Here is a 13,662-nt window from a genome sequence, read left to right as displayed (position 1 = left end):
GACGCCCTCCTCGACAGTGGCGCCACCTCCGAGTTCATGCACAAACGGTTCGCGGAGGACTCGCAACTGGAACTCGAAGCCCTGCCGCACCCAGTCCCAGTGTACAACGCTGACGGGACGATCAACGCCGACGGGGCGATCACCCACGTTACCCGCTTACGAGTCACCATTCAGGATCACTCCGAACTTCTGACATTCGCCATCACGGATACCGGGAACAGCGACGTGATCATCGGGCATCACTGGCTCAAGAAGCACAACCCCGTGATCGATTGGCGCGAAGGGGCGATCGCCTTCACCCGATGCCCGCCCGAGTGCAAGCGGGCCCGATTGCTGGAACAATGGGACGAAGAGGACAACGAACCCCTGGGCAAAGGGGATCGCCTCTTCGTCACGCGGATTTACGACGAAGGTCCGAACGCGCCCGCCCACATCCGGGCCATGCAGAGCGTGGCCACCAAACTGGCCGCCGCCCACGCTGCCGAGAAGCCCCGAACCACCGAGGAGAGCGTACCCGCCCACTACCTCGAGGAATTCAAAGAGGTTTTCGAAAAACAGGACTTGACAAACTCCCGGAACGGAGGAAGTGGGACCATGCCATTGAACTACACCCAGACGCCGAACCCGTCAAAGGGCGCTGCATTCCCCTATCAGGAGAGGAACAGAAAGAGCTTGACGCATTCATCAAGGAACATTTGGCAACCGGGCGGATTCGGCCTTCGAAATCCCTCGACGCATCCCCGTTCTTCTTCGTCAAGAAGAAGGACGGGAAATTACGGCCCGTACAGGACTACCGGAAGTTGAACGAGATCACCATCAAAAACCGATACCCGATACCGCTCATATCGGACATCATGCATAAGTTACGTAACGCCCGGTGGTTCACCAAGCTCGGCGTACGTTGGGGATACAACAACATCCGCATAAAAGAAGGCGACGAGGAGAAAGCCGCGTTCATTACCAATCGGGGCCTATTCGAACCACTTGTGATGTTTTTCGGCCTCACCAACTCCCCGGCCACGTTCCAATCCATGATGAACGAACTGTTTTCCAACCTGATTTCCCAGGGTCGGCGTGATCGTGTACCTGGACGACATCCTCATATACTCTAGCGACCTCTCCGAACATCGCGCAACGGTGAAAGAGGTCCTACAGATCCTGAAGGACAATCAATTGTACCTGAAACCGGACAAGTGCGACTTGAGCGGAACGAAGTTGAATACCTTGGTGTGATCGTCGGGAATGGGCAACCGCATGGACCCGATCAAGGTCGCTGGCGTGCGCGAATGGCCCCTGCCTCGTAACCTGCGAGAGGTTCAAAGCTTCCTGGGGTTCCTCAACTTCTACCGACGATTCATCAAAGACTTCGGCGCGTCGCCAAGCCACTGACCCGGCTGACCCGAAAAGACAGCCCATGGAAATGGGGACCGGAAGAAGAGGAGGCCTTTCAGACCTTGATAGACCGGGTCACGGATGAACCCGTACTACACTTCCCTACGGATCACGGGGCATGGCGGGTCGAAGCGGACTCTTCCGATTTCGCCACCGGGGCCGTCCTTTCGCAAGAGCAGGAGGGGAAGTGGGTCCCGATCGCATTTCTCTCCTGAGCTATGAACGACACCGAGCGCAACTACGACATCCATGACAAAGAAATGCTCGCTATCATGCGGGCCCTTACCGAGTGGCGACATTATCTTCAGAACGGGGGAGATAAGCCGTTCGAAATCTGGACCGACCACAAAAATCTGGAATACTTCATGACGGCTAAGAAACTGAACCGGCGGCAGGCACGATGGTCTCTCGAACTGAGTGAGTATCACTTCTCTTTGTTACATAAACCGGGGAAAACGAACGGGCGGGCCGACGCGTTATCCCGACGAAACGGGTACGACAACGGAAAGGAAGATAATCAGGACATCGTCCTACTTCCTGCGGGGCTATTCAAGGAACACGCGATCCGCGCTATGCTGACACTAGAGCATACGGAGGGCGACGGGCTGATGGACTCGATCCGGCGGGCCGAATCGGCCACTGAGGAAAAGGTCCTCAAGCTCTGGGAAGACGGAGAACCGGAAGGCTGGGAACAGCACGACGGCTTCAAGACTCGGACGGGCTGGTATACGTACCCCGGCTATGGGACTGCGGCATCGAGTGCTACGGCAACACCATGACATCCCTATCGTGGGACACCCGGGGTGGCATCGAACCCTCGAGCTGACGACCCGCAACTACTGGTGGCCGTCCATTCAAGCCGATTGCCAGGCATACGTGACGAGCCTGCCCGTTGTGCCAACGAACGAAGATATTCCCGAGACGCCCGTAGGAACCTTGGTCCCGAATAGCGTGCCGACTCGAGTTTGGCAGCGCATATCAATCGATCTGATCGTTCAACTACCCGAATCCTCCGGGTACAACGCCATTCTCGTAATCGTAGATCGACTGGGTAAAGGGATACGCGTACTCCCATGCACGGGAAACATCTCCGGGGAAGGAGTCGCCGACTATACCGCGATCACGTCTGGAAAGATTACGGATTCCCAGAGGAGGTAACTAGCGACCGGGGCCAGCAGTTCATCGGGCATTTCATGAGCGACTTGAGCAAATTGCTGGGAATCAAGATTCGATCTTCATCGGCATATCACCCACAGACGGACGGGCAAACAGAGCGTGCGAATATGGAGGTCGAGCAATACCTTCGAACATTCTGCAACTTCCAGCAGAGCGATTGGTCAGACTGGCTTTCCCTAGCAGAGTTCGCGTTTAATGACAAGGTTAACTCTTCAACGGGATTCTCGCCCTTCTTCCTCACGTTGGGATTCCACCCGAGAAAGGGGTCCGAGGCCCCGCAAGAGGTCCCGACCGAGGCCGCTACGGTGTTTGCCGAACGAATGAAGGAAGCCCGGGCCGATGCGGCCGGAGCTATGAAAGAGGCCCAGGAAACGATGAAGAGATACTACGACCGAAAGCACTCTCCGGACCCGAATTACGCCGAAGGGGATAAAGTTTACCTCCAGGGGACGAATTTGACCAGCGATCGACCCTCAAAAAAACTGGATGACAAGAGGTTCGGGCCATTCGAAGTTAAGCGCAAAGTGGGTAAAACATCCTATGAACTGGTGCTACCCCCAACTTGGCGCGTAAGCCCCGTATTCCACACGGCGCTATTACGACCCTGGAACCCCCCGTAGCGGATCATCAACGGGCCGCCCCACCACCCCCGGCAGAAATGCGGGACGGCGAGCCTCACTACGGGTCGAGGCCATCTCGCTCAGACGCAAAGCAAGGACGACACCGCCTAAGATACCTAATTCAGTGGAAAGGCTACCCTCGGGAAGAGTGGACGTGGGAATTGCGGGACAAACTGGAGGGCGCAGAAGAGGCACTCGAGGACTTCTATACTCTCAACCCGTTCGCGCCCCGCGAAGAACTCGTAAACGGCCGATGGAAAATCCGAAAGCAAGACCAGGGGACGCGACCCATAGGGCGTCGAGGCGCCGCCCACAACGGAGGGGGTGATGTCACGGTTCGGGTCGGGCCGTCCGGGCCGTAAGGCCGCACGGGCCCGAACGGGCCCCCCACGGGCCCGTATACCGCCGTCCTCCTGGACGCCCCCTCATTCTTCCAACCCCTTCCGTTCACCCCTACGACCCTGCGCAGCGCCCATCCGATCCGCCCTGGGGCCTAGCGCCCATCCGATCCATCCCTAATACCGTAGCGTATAAAAAAGTCGTACCTACAAGATGTAGTCGCTAGGCTAATATCGTCTATTCTCCGGGCGAATACCCATCTCTCGTGCTCCTCAGACCCCTCCGAAGTCGGACCCCCCGACGCCCCGATACGGCCCGAGCCCGACGCTGACAACAAATGCACTAACTGCACTCAGGCCTCAGTGGAGCTAGTGGATTTGACACCAGGTTGACTCAGTGCACTCAGTGCAGTTGTCAAATGTGCACAACTACAGGTGACCTTATCATCAGTACTAAGCTGATCATCAAAATTCAGGGTTTATTTTCAATTTAGCAAACTGTTTAGAAGTATTAAAAACTGACTAAAAACATCTATAAAGGCTCACTATTATAATTATTAACCCCAATATCAAACTTAAGCAGGTCCAACCCCTATAATACACTTTTTTTTTTTTACTTTCCCAGATAACTTAGATTATCTTCTTAACTGTTAGCTCTGTACAAAGAAATCCCTACTAGTTTAAGAAATTTTGCAAGTTGCATTCATGTTATAGACTCGGGTCCGAAACCAAGAAGTGAAAGACTGTTAATAAGGGAGAGGGCATTTTAATATAATAAAAGGCTAAATTGCTAGTAAAATTCTTTTCATGCTGAGGTGACTAAGTCCATAAAAAAGATTGGAATTTTGCTAACATTGCGAATAACATTAGTAGGATCAATACTAAAAAAATTTACTAGGCTGCCTTTAGTAATGAGTATCAGCAAGAAATAGCTCTCTTTTCTTATATATTATTCAAAATATAAGAAGACAGTTGCTTGCAGAAGTAAACTATTAGAAGAGATACCAAGAAAGCATATTCTCTGGTTGATATTGCAAAATAGACCAAGTGGTTAGATAACCCATAGATAGAGAGACATTTTATATAGACTTTGGATTATAAGTTGTTGGGTATGGTTTATTAAACAAATAAGATTGAAGTCATGGGGGTTTAGTGGTCCAATTTTTTTTTTATAGCTTAAAAAATTTTGCAACCCTTATATAACATAAAAAATTACATATATATTATATAGGGGTTTTCAGAGCCCCTGAATCTGAATCTGAGCTCAAAATTCCCATAGCAATAACAGCTGGCTTACAATTAAAAATTTATTCACTTGTCAACTTTGATTGTGTGTAACTGTACAGTCTATGTACAGTTGGTGCAATTCCCGTATGCAGGACCCAGGTCATTTTCTTTACAGGCAAAGACAATATAAACTCAACCATTTTCTCTGCCCACCACTCATGCCTAAACTCCTGACCTCCCCAGCAGAAATAAACTAGGATTACTACCTAAACATATTATCAGACTGCAGTTTCATAAGTAAACACATAATGATAATACTTTGGTAAACAGATCATCATCCCAAGAAAGGTTTATTAATTAGGATTATTAGAAATATTGACATGTTACTAATAAAAGTTGCCTCCATTCTAAGCTGAAAATGCATTTATCTGCAAACCTGTTAACCCTGTTGGATTCAACCCTCCCACAGACAGCACATTTATATCAAAGGATTAAAAAACAATTGTAAGGAACTCTTCTTTGGAAATTATACAAGGGACAATCTTTATAAAAAGTACATTAACAATTTCCAGAACATGCTCTCGACGTACCATAGTCACTGCGTCATTTACTTAAACAGCAGGGACAACATAACCATGCCTGTGTCTTTTGAGAATGATAAAAGCGTGACTTCAAAGGCCAACATGGTGACAAGATGATGTTGGTCAAGGAGAATATTTGTTTTAAGGTTAGGGAGAGCATATAAAGAAATGTCTCCGTCTAGGCCACAGGGACTCGAAAGCCGGGCAGCGGGCATACCGGGTTGGGGTGCCTGCCTTGGGGCAGTTCACGACAGCAGATAAGGAGGGGAAGAAAACAGAAACTCCGCATTACAGAGGGGGAGGCGGGCGCTGAGAGTGTGTAGTCATTGGCATATCCGGAGAGGGGCGTGTGTTGGCAGGTGGGCAATATCAGCGGAAGGACACAGAGAGGAGGGCAGTGGACGTACCAAGTTAGGGTGCCTGCTTTGGCAGTTTGCAGCTGCGTCAGAGTCGTCAGTGCTCATATGTGGGGGACGACGACAATGCACAGCCTCTTGCGTGGCACTGGAGAGGGGATGAGGGTGCAGAGGGTGTGGCCACGGCTGCTTGGCCTACACTTCCGAAAGCTCAAGAACTTGAAGGGGAGAACATGGGGGGAAAGGAAAGAATGGTACAATTTTTTTTTTTGGATGTCACACGTCAACCATATCGGAACATGATCAGTTTAAGCCCAGTTCTTTGATAGCAGACTTAAAGAACAATGTAATTTCCAAGTCTATAATTAAAATAGCAAAGATAGACATAGAAGCTTGCAGAGATAAACTTTCACACTTGTTATGCATTATAATTTGTTCTGGTTTGTGTTAATTTGACTGTTGATTATGGAAATTCTCAGAAATTTCTGGAAATTCTAGGGAATCTGGTTAAATTTCTCTGAAAATTCTGGAAATTCCATGAGAATTCTCAGGGAGGTTTATCCTGGTGTTGTTAAGAAAAGGTTGCAACAGTTAGCTGAGATAATCATGTATTGGTGGTAGAGGATAGTATGAGAGATGTGATGTTAATTAGTACTCCAGGTCACATTTCTATTATACTGGCAATTGGCTACACAATCCAACACTGATTTTCTCTACGATACTTAGTAGGAATAGTTCAGGATATGATAATATGAGTTAAGTCGTCGATTGTCTGTTGTTCTTATAAGCTGCTAATAAGCAAAGACATAGCATTCTCCACTGTGGTTAGGCAATAGCATGGGTAAGACATACCCATATGGGTACATGGGTTTTACCCACATGGGTATGGGTATAGATAACAAATTTCCTACCTGCCAACCCGTGGGTACATAACCCATGGGTTGTCTTTTGTCTGAATCCCTGGTGTGTGATATGCTAGAAGAAGAAACATATCCTGTGCTGTTTGTGAAGATGACCTTCTGTTAGCTATATTTATTATACTTACAATACATCATTTACCTTTCTTTCTTTCATCCCATTCTCCCAACGAAGTGCTCGATATCGATTGTTACATGTTACACTTACATCAGCTCTTCTTTTCTTTCAGAGCTGACGCGTACGCACATTCCCTTCTACTCATTCAATAGCTTACTCATTCCTGTAGCATCTTCTAACAGGTTAATACACTGATCTCTTCTTTTCTCTCACAGCTGACACCATCTTCTAACAGATTAAGGATCTGACTGCTCCTACACCATGTCATCTGACCTCTTCACTGCTGACACCTCCCTCGGTCGAGTCGCAACACCCAAGCTGCTGCAGGGCAGCTCCAATTGAGTCTCCTACAAGAAGAAGATGTAGGAAGCGCTCATAGTGCAACCAGGCTTCCGCAAGCACCTCACAGGGTGAGTAAAAGAGCCAAAGGAGCCTCCCCCGGCCCAAAGCGGCCGATCCCGGTGATCCGGACGCCGACACTCCGGCCGATTATGCAGCCGCCATCGACAAGTACGAAGACGCGATGAACGAGTACCTGCACAAGCAGTCTGCCCAAAATTCGACGGCAAGAGCACTCTTGGTATGGTTGACCTTCTCGGGGACCTTCTCCATATCGAATGCACTGGGGAGGAGGGCAAGGATGTTCTGGCTGTCATCAACCGCTTCATCAAGAAGCGCAATGAGTACATCTCTGCGGGTGGCATCCTCTCTGATGATGTATACGCCGCCTTCCTCACTCGCGCCATGCCCAAACAGTACCGGTCCATAATCCTCACCATGGTCACCACCGCTGTCACTGTAGGTATTCCGCTCAACTTTGCAGTCCTCCGGGCTTCGCTCAAGGAGGCGATCAAGTTCAATAACGGCCAGGCAAAACGGAAACGGGAGGAGGCAAAGGCATGGCCACCAAGTTTGACAAGTTCAAGCTGGCGGAGCAATAGTCAACACAAAGGCGAAGGCTGCCATCTTTCTTCTTAGCGAAAAGAATAGGTGCGCCATGACTAGAGCGTGAAGGATAAATGAACCCGGAGCGGAGATTCTTGTTAATGAACTTGCGGAGAGCTTCCAGCTATTTATAGTACGAGAAGTAACGGAAACGGAATAAGGTATAACAAAGTAAGTAACAAGATTAGAACAAAGTCAAGTAAAGTAGAAGAGGAGTTGTATATGAGGAACAAGGCATAGATGATTGCATAGATCATAAATTGGAGTAATTGGAAACGCTCAGTAAATCTTCATTGCGTAAAAACCAAATACCGGAGTCGATATCGGAGACGGATGCCGGAATCGACACGGATATAACAGTTAAGCAGATATCAGATATTGTATATACTTGAAGTGAGAGAATACTGTGGTATTGTATTCAATCTTATAGGCCAGTGACCTTAGGCAGAGATATACAACTTAGCCAATGGCCAACTTTCATGTGGCCTCCTCCTGATATGGTAGGTCTGCACATCAGAGGCACAGAATATTTGGCTGCCGCTGGAGTTGCCTTTTATGGGAATCCCATTACATATTACATGTCCTGGACAGTTGATCAAAATGGGACAGTAGTATTACTGTTGTGAGTTTGGGACTTGGTTGTGTGACTATACCACCAGGATAGAATTATTATTATTGAGGTCATAATGATTTTTAAGTTATATAAAGGATCCATGACAAGGGTCACACATTCCTCTGAAATCTGCTGATCACTTGAAGTAAATTGTATATATGGTATATATGCCTTGAACATGTTATGCTAACTTACAATTGATGGCTGATATACCCTAGCTGTTTCAATCCTGCTGTCTATTATGAATCTTACAGACATCAAGCTCAAAGGCTAAAATTTACCTCAGAAAGTTCCAAAGCTGAAATTCAAAAAGCAATTTTGGGTCTCTTCAATCATATTGGCTCAGTACTGAACTTTTTGGGTGGGTGGCTTCTTGTGTGGTTTTTGCAGTGCGCGACTGGTGACAGATCTGCCGCAGCTCTGCCGCAGCCCTGCCCGGCTCTCGCACAACTGAGCGTGGCTCGTGTGACGAAGGGCGGCTCCCAGCCGAACAAGGACAGCGGCAATGTCGCACTGCCGCCACCCCCAGTAAGCGGCAGCTAGGACTCCAATCATTTAGTCTTCGTTTATGGCAATTCCAAATTAAATGAAAACTATTAATAAATGTTTAAAAATGGTTTAAATCATTTACAAATGATTCTAAGAAGGATAATTTTCTGAGCAGACATCAAGGACCAAAAAATTAAAGTAATTTTCCAGTAGGGCCAAATCATATTACCAGGCAATATTAATTCTCAAGATATTATATTAGAAGACAATCATTTATTTTCATTTATTTATTGTTTGCCAGTCAGCCAAACAAAATGATTATTTAAATGTTTATTATCGTTTACAAATGATCTCAAACTAAAATGATCAGGGCCACCAGAAATTGGCGCTTCACCGCTGGAAGCGCCAATCTGTCACGCTCAGAGCGCCACTTTGTGACGTGTGAAGCGCCAAGGCTGTGACAGATAGTGACGGTGTAATATGTTGCTCACATCAAGGAGGACTGATGTGAAGTGAGTGGACGCAAATGTGCCAACCTCTTTCTTTACCACTGAATTAGTGGGTCAGATATATAAAACTGCTTAGCTAGCATAGCTACATGTGGTTTGCACCTCAATATACAGTGTAATAATGACAGAATTCAACAAAATCCCCTTTCCTTCATTCACTTAGAATTGAATTATGGGGCTTATTATGAGCAATCTATGTTAGAGCCTGTGAGGAAACTATCTACTAGGTCTCATACTATGTATCTAGCACATTTCCTCCTTGTCATAAATTTTGCACTTGGTGCATTGGAACGCTGCAGCGCCAAAGTGTGACCTACATGTCACCCTGCAGCGCCAGATGTGTGACATGTAGCGTCAAGCGTGTGACGCGCAGCACCAATGCAGCGTCACAGCAGCGCCAGTGCGACAGAACTGCAGCGCCAGCATGACGTGACTGAAGCACCAGTATCACATGTTGCTGCGCCAACATTCTGTGGCGCAGCGCCAACATTTTATCAGTGCACGGCGTTAAGGCTTGACTGGGGTGCTGCAACTGACCATTGACAGTTAATACTATTGGTAGTTACTACACTGATGCCTAGCTCTGAACTTCACGCGAGAAGCCGCTGAGAAAATAGGCTGGGCGCCCGGCCCGGGATCCAAGTCGGAATTCCACGATTAGCGTTCGTCCAGACGTGAGGGCGCCACCGGGGCTCGCTGGCCGCTAAACGCGGAACGACAGCTCACGCTGTCGCGTCCTCACACCTGGAGGACTGGAATGCCACGGTCCAGTCCCCGCAGACTGCCCGAATCCCCATCCCACCTCCATGCGTCCTGAAACTGTGCCGCGCGCGCCCAGTACCAGTCGTTCATCGCAGAGTACCCTCTCCGCCGCGCCAAACAGTGGCTCACGCTGTTCGAGCAACAGGCCACGAGCGACGGCCGGGGACACCGTCCAGGTCTTCCGTGACGCTGTCAACGTTGAACTCGACGAGACAGTCATGGATGGCCCCGCCAAAGCCAATGCTGACCTCGCCATTGTCCATAGGAGCGCCGCCGGTTACACTGCGGCCCAAGTCGTGGTGCACCAGGACGGCCCAGGCAACAATCTCACCCAGCATACTGATACTCTCGAGCTATGCCCGCAGGCGTACGCTGAAAGGATGCTCGAAAGCATGCTGAGCGGCGAAGATGTGGAACGGCGCCGATATTCACGCGACGCAGCATTTCGCGCAGGTTCCCGATGATCATTTGGGTTGCCACCAAGTGTTTAGTACGCCGGTTGTCGGTTGTAAGCGATGAAGCCTGAGGTATCTTTGCAGCATTCATGTCCATCGATGAAGTCAAATTCAGCTGCTGCGCGAAACACGGACAGCCCAGGAGCCCGGTGCGCTGAAGCCTTATCAAATAGATACGCTATACTAGTCGGAACACACGTTTGGGTCTTGCCCGGCGAGATGAGCAGAAGCACTACCCATGCATGGTCAGCACCCGCTACTCGTACGGCGCGCAAGAGGGAGACATACCTTGGATTCGCGCACGCGTCATTGACATGCGGGTTGAGTGTGTAGAAGCTGGGGAGCGTGATTGCGTCTGCAGAGTCAGCAGTCGGCACAAAAATGACTGGTTATGGATGTATGCGCACTGCTGATGAGAAGCCGTGGGCAGAAGTCCTCCTACTGGACGGTGCCACCGGCTGCATACGCTTGGATGCATTACCGCGGTACCGGGTCAGGTATGCGGTTGGCGCCAATTCCGATTTGCGCAAGACCTCTGGAGCCAAGATTGAAGTGTAGTCGCCGAGCACAGTGGCAGAGAGTCGTGGCGGTCACGCTGCCACAAGACCATGATAGAGTTAAATGTCAGCCGAAACAGGCCGCGAGGAAGCTCTCGAAGCGGAGGTCTGCCAGCCAGCACACTGCGAGTCTTAATCTACGACTAACGGAGAGCCGTTGGAGTCGTCACCAGCAGAGGTGTGACAGTAGTTGTCCAGTTTGATGCCTTCATGAATGAGAATCATCCACAGAGTGTCAGTGTTTCTGTTGAAGCAGGGAACCAGTTGATGATGGTGGTCCAGAGTCAAGAAAATCCGCGCGTGACATCAATCTGATGGGTGCGCCAAGATGTCGTAATGCAGCGCCAACCGCGGAGATAATGCGTCGATGCAGCGCCAAAAGAAGCAGTAGAAGCGGTGAAGCGCCAATTTATGGTGGCCCAAATGATCAAAAGGGCCGCCACCCCCTTTTGATTCAAGTTGTCAACCTGTACTCCACCCGACGATTTAAGTGGTTCAGCAAGCATATTTAGAAGGATCGCGTTATACATATCCACCTGATCTCCTCGCAGTAAGTACAATTAAAGGACACAAAGTCTTCAATGCATCGGCTGCCCATGTTTGCCAATCCCGGTCGCCACGCTCGCGTCATCCGCCATCTCCGCGTCCTCCGCCAGCTTCGACTCGAGCCCGCGGCCGCGGAGATCGTTGTCCTTGGCGACCTGCACAATCTGGTGGACATCTGCCCGGAAAGGTCAGCAGCAGGGATGAGGTTTGTAACGAATCACGCACGGATGCCGCCAAACGTGTCCATCCGGGTCGCGCGCTCGCGCGGGTGGCTGACGAAGCTGACGGCCCCGCGTGATCCGGACAAGTTTTCGGGGTCGTCGGACTGGTTCGTGCCGCCTGCGCTCCCCGGCCGGCGCGCGACGAGGTTGAACAGCAGCGTGCAGCCATAGAGCCGGCCGAGGAGGAACCACCCGGCGAGCGAGATGCTTGTCCGCGGCCACACCACAAACGTGGTGAGGACCACGACTGCCACGACCGCAGTCACGCTGCCCGTCTGGATCGCGCCGACGATCAGCCGGTGGATAACACTACAGGCTGTCAGCGAAGTGTGTAGCAAGGCAAGAGCACGCACGACTGCGTCCGCGCAAAGGTGCTTTTGTATGAGCGCAGTTGTAAGACGAGAGCAGCGGCGATGCCGATATCGGCGACGACAGAGGCAATGAGCCAGACCCTGCCGGCGAGTCAGTATATACTTGCGATGGGAAACGGGCAGCGCACATGCAGATGGGGATGATCCTGTCCCTTTCCACGACCGCGTCACGCATTGCGGAGACGATGCCTGCAGCGAAGGCGCCCGCCGTCGACGTCAGCGCGGCGAGACCCAGCCCGACAGCGACGAGGTAGTTCTTGGACCTGAGCGCACAGTGAGTTGCTCATCAGGTCTGACAAAAAAAAAACCCTACAAGTTCCAGTACCGCCACGTCAGATACAAGTGGACGATGAACGAGCCAATGCCCGAGGTGATGGCCTGGTCAATCGTCTGCATGAGGGAAAGAACCTGCAGTGCACAAGCCACGCACGTGTATAGACCCCGGCCATGGGTTCCGCGTGAGATACGCCGGCTCTCCCCAGTGAGCCACCAAGAACTTGAAGCAGTCAATGGACAACGCCCCAGGCCACCGACAAGACGCACCAGATACGCGTATGCGAACACAGACAGCGTGGCAAGCGTGTCGACAAAAAGCTGCAAGCCCACAACGCAACGCACCAGAGTCGTGTTTGCGCCGGGAGAAGAGTCTGCCAGTGGGACGCCTGAGCCGCAGGCAAGAACCGAAAAAAGAAGCACGCACGCTTCCTGTTCCAGTAGTACTGATACGCGAGCAGTAGCTCCAGCGTGTAGACCATCGCATTGAGCCATGAGCCAAGCAAAACGGGCCTGCAGGGGACATCAGTCGGGCACGTCGGAGTGCGCCACCACATCAGCATCACGCACGCAAAGATGTTCTGCAGGGAAGCAGCGGTCGCCATGAGGGCGTACCCGAAAAGCCCGAACGGGTTAATAAAGCCATGACGTGCGCTCAGAATGATGGTCGTCGAGAGCAAAGTGCCTCGGACGTGTGAAATTGTGACAGTGGGCGATCAGGCCCCGCGTCCGGCGGCCGGCCCAAACTGCAAGAGACGCCCGTCCTTATATAATTCGCCCTGGCGTATGGCAGCTATCCCAGGGTGCTGGGGGCGATTTACATCGATACTCGGCTTGAGTGTATCCTGAAACCTGCACGAATTCCAAACCACGCCTGGTGTGCAGCCGTCCAGCTCTGAAACGATGTCGGCGCGCATAATCCGTTGGACGTAGCGGTCTCCGAGTCTGATCCAAGGGTAGAGGGTCTGGACCGCGCGATGTAGTACAAGGTGCGGTGTATCGGGCTTAGGAGCGCTCTTGGAGCGCTCTCCTTCTTGCACACACACACTGAGGAATTGGAACAAAACTAGAGGATTTTTTTTTCAATTTTAATAATAACCCAAAAAATGCACACCTTTATCTGTTGGGAAAAATGGATTTAAAAAGACACCATAAAGTAGAACAGCAATCCTATCAGAAAAAAAGGAATCAACATT

General features: G+C 50.5%; 1 protein-coding gene across 1 annotated transcript; it reads right to left on the bottom strand.

Moving 5' to 3' along the window:
* Positions 1-11,633: 11,633 nt before the first annotated feature.
* MIND_00644900 (uncharacterized protein) lies at positions 11,634-13,071 on the bottom strand (the record flags this gene model as incomplete). Its single annotated transcript, XM_037363184.1, has 9 exons — positions 11,634-11,776; positions 11,827-12,131; positions 12,176-12,274; positions 12,322-12,456; positions 12,507-12,583; positions 12,624-12,689; positions 12,737-12,840; positions 12,894-12,979; positions 13,037-13,071. 9 exons carry the CDS (start codon positions 13,069-13,071, stop codon positions 11,634-11,636), a joined length of 1,050 nt encoding a protein of 349 aa, XP_037221105.1.
* Between the last annotated feature and the right edge of the window lie 591 nt (positions 13,072-13,662).

The sequence above is a fragment of the Mycena indigotica genome (assembly GCF_014461135.1).
Source record: "Mycena indigotica strain 171206Taipei chromosome Unknown Mind.scaff0005, whole genome shotgun sequence".
Classification (NCBI taxonomy): Eukaryota; Fungi; Basidiomycota; class Agaricomycetes; order Agaricales; family Mycenaceae; genus Mycena; species Mycena indigotica.
Note: the sequence above shows the minus strand (reverse complement) of the source record. Positions and strands in the feature narration are given on the sequence as shown.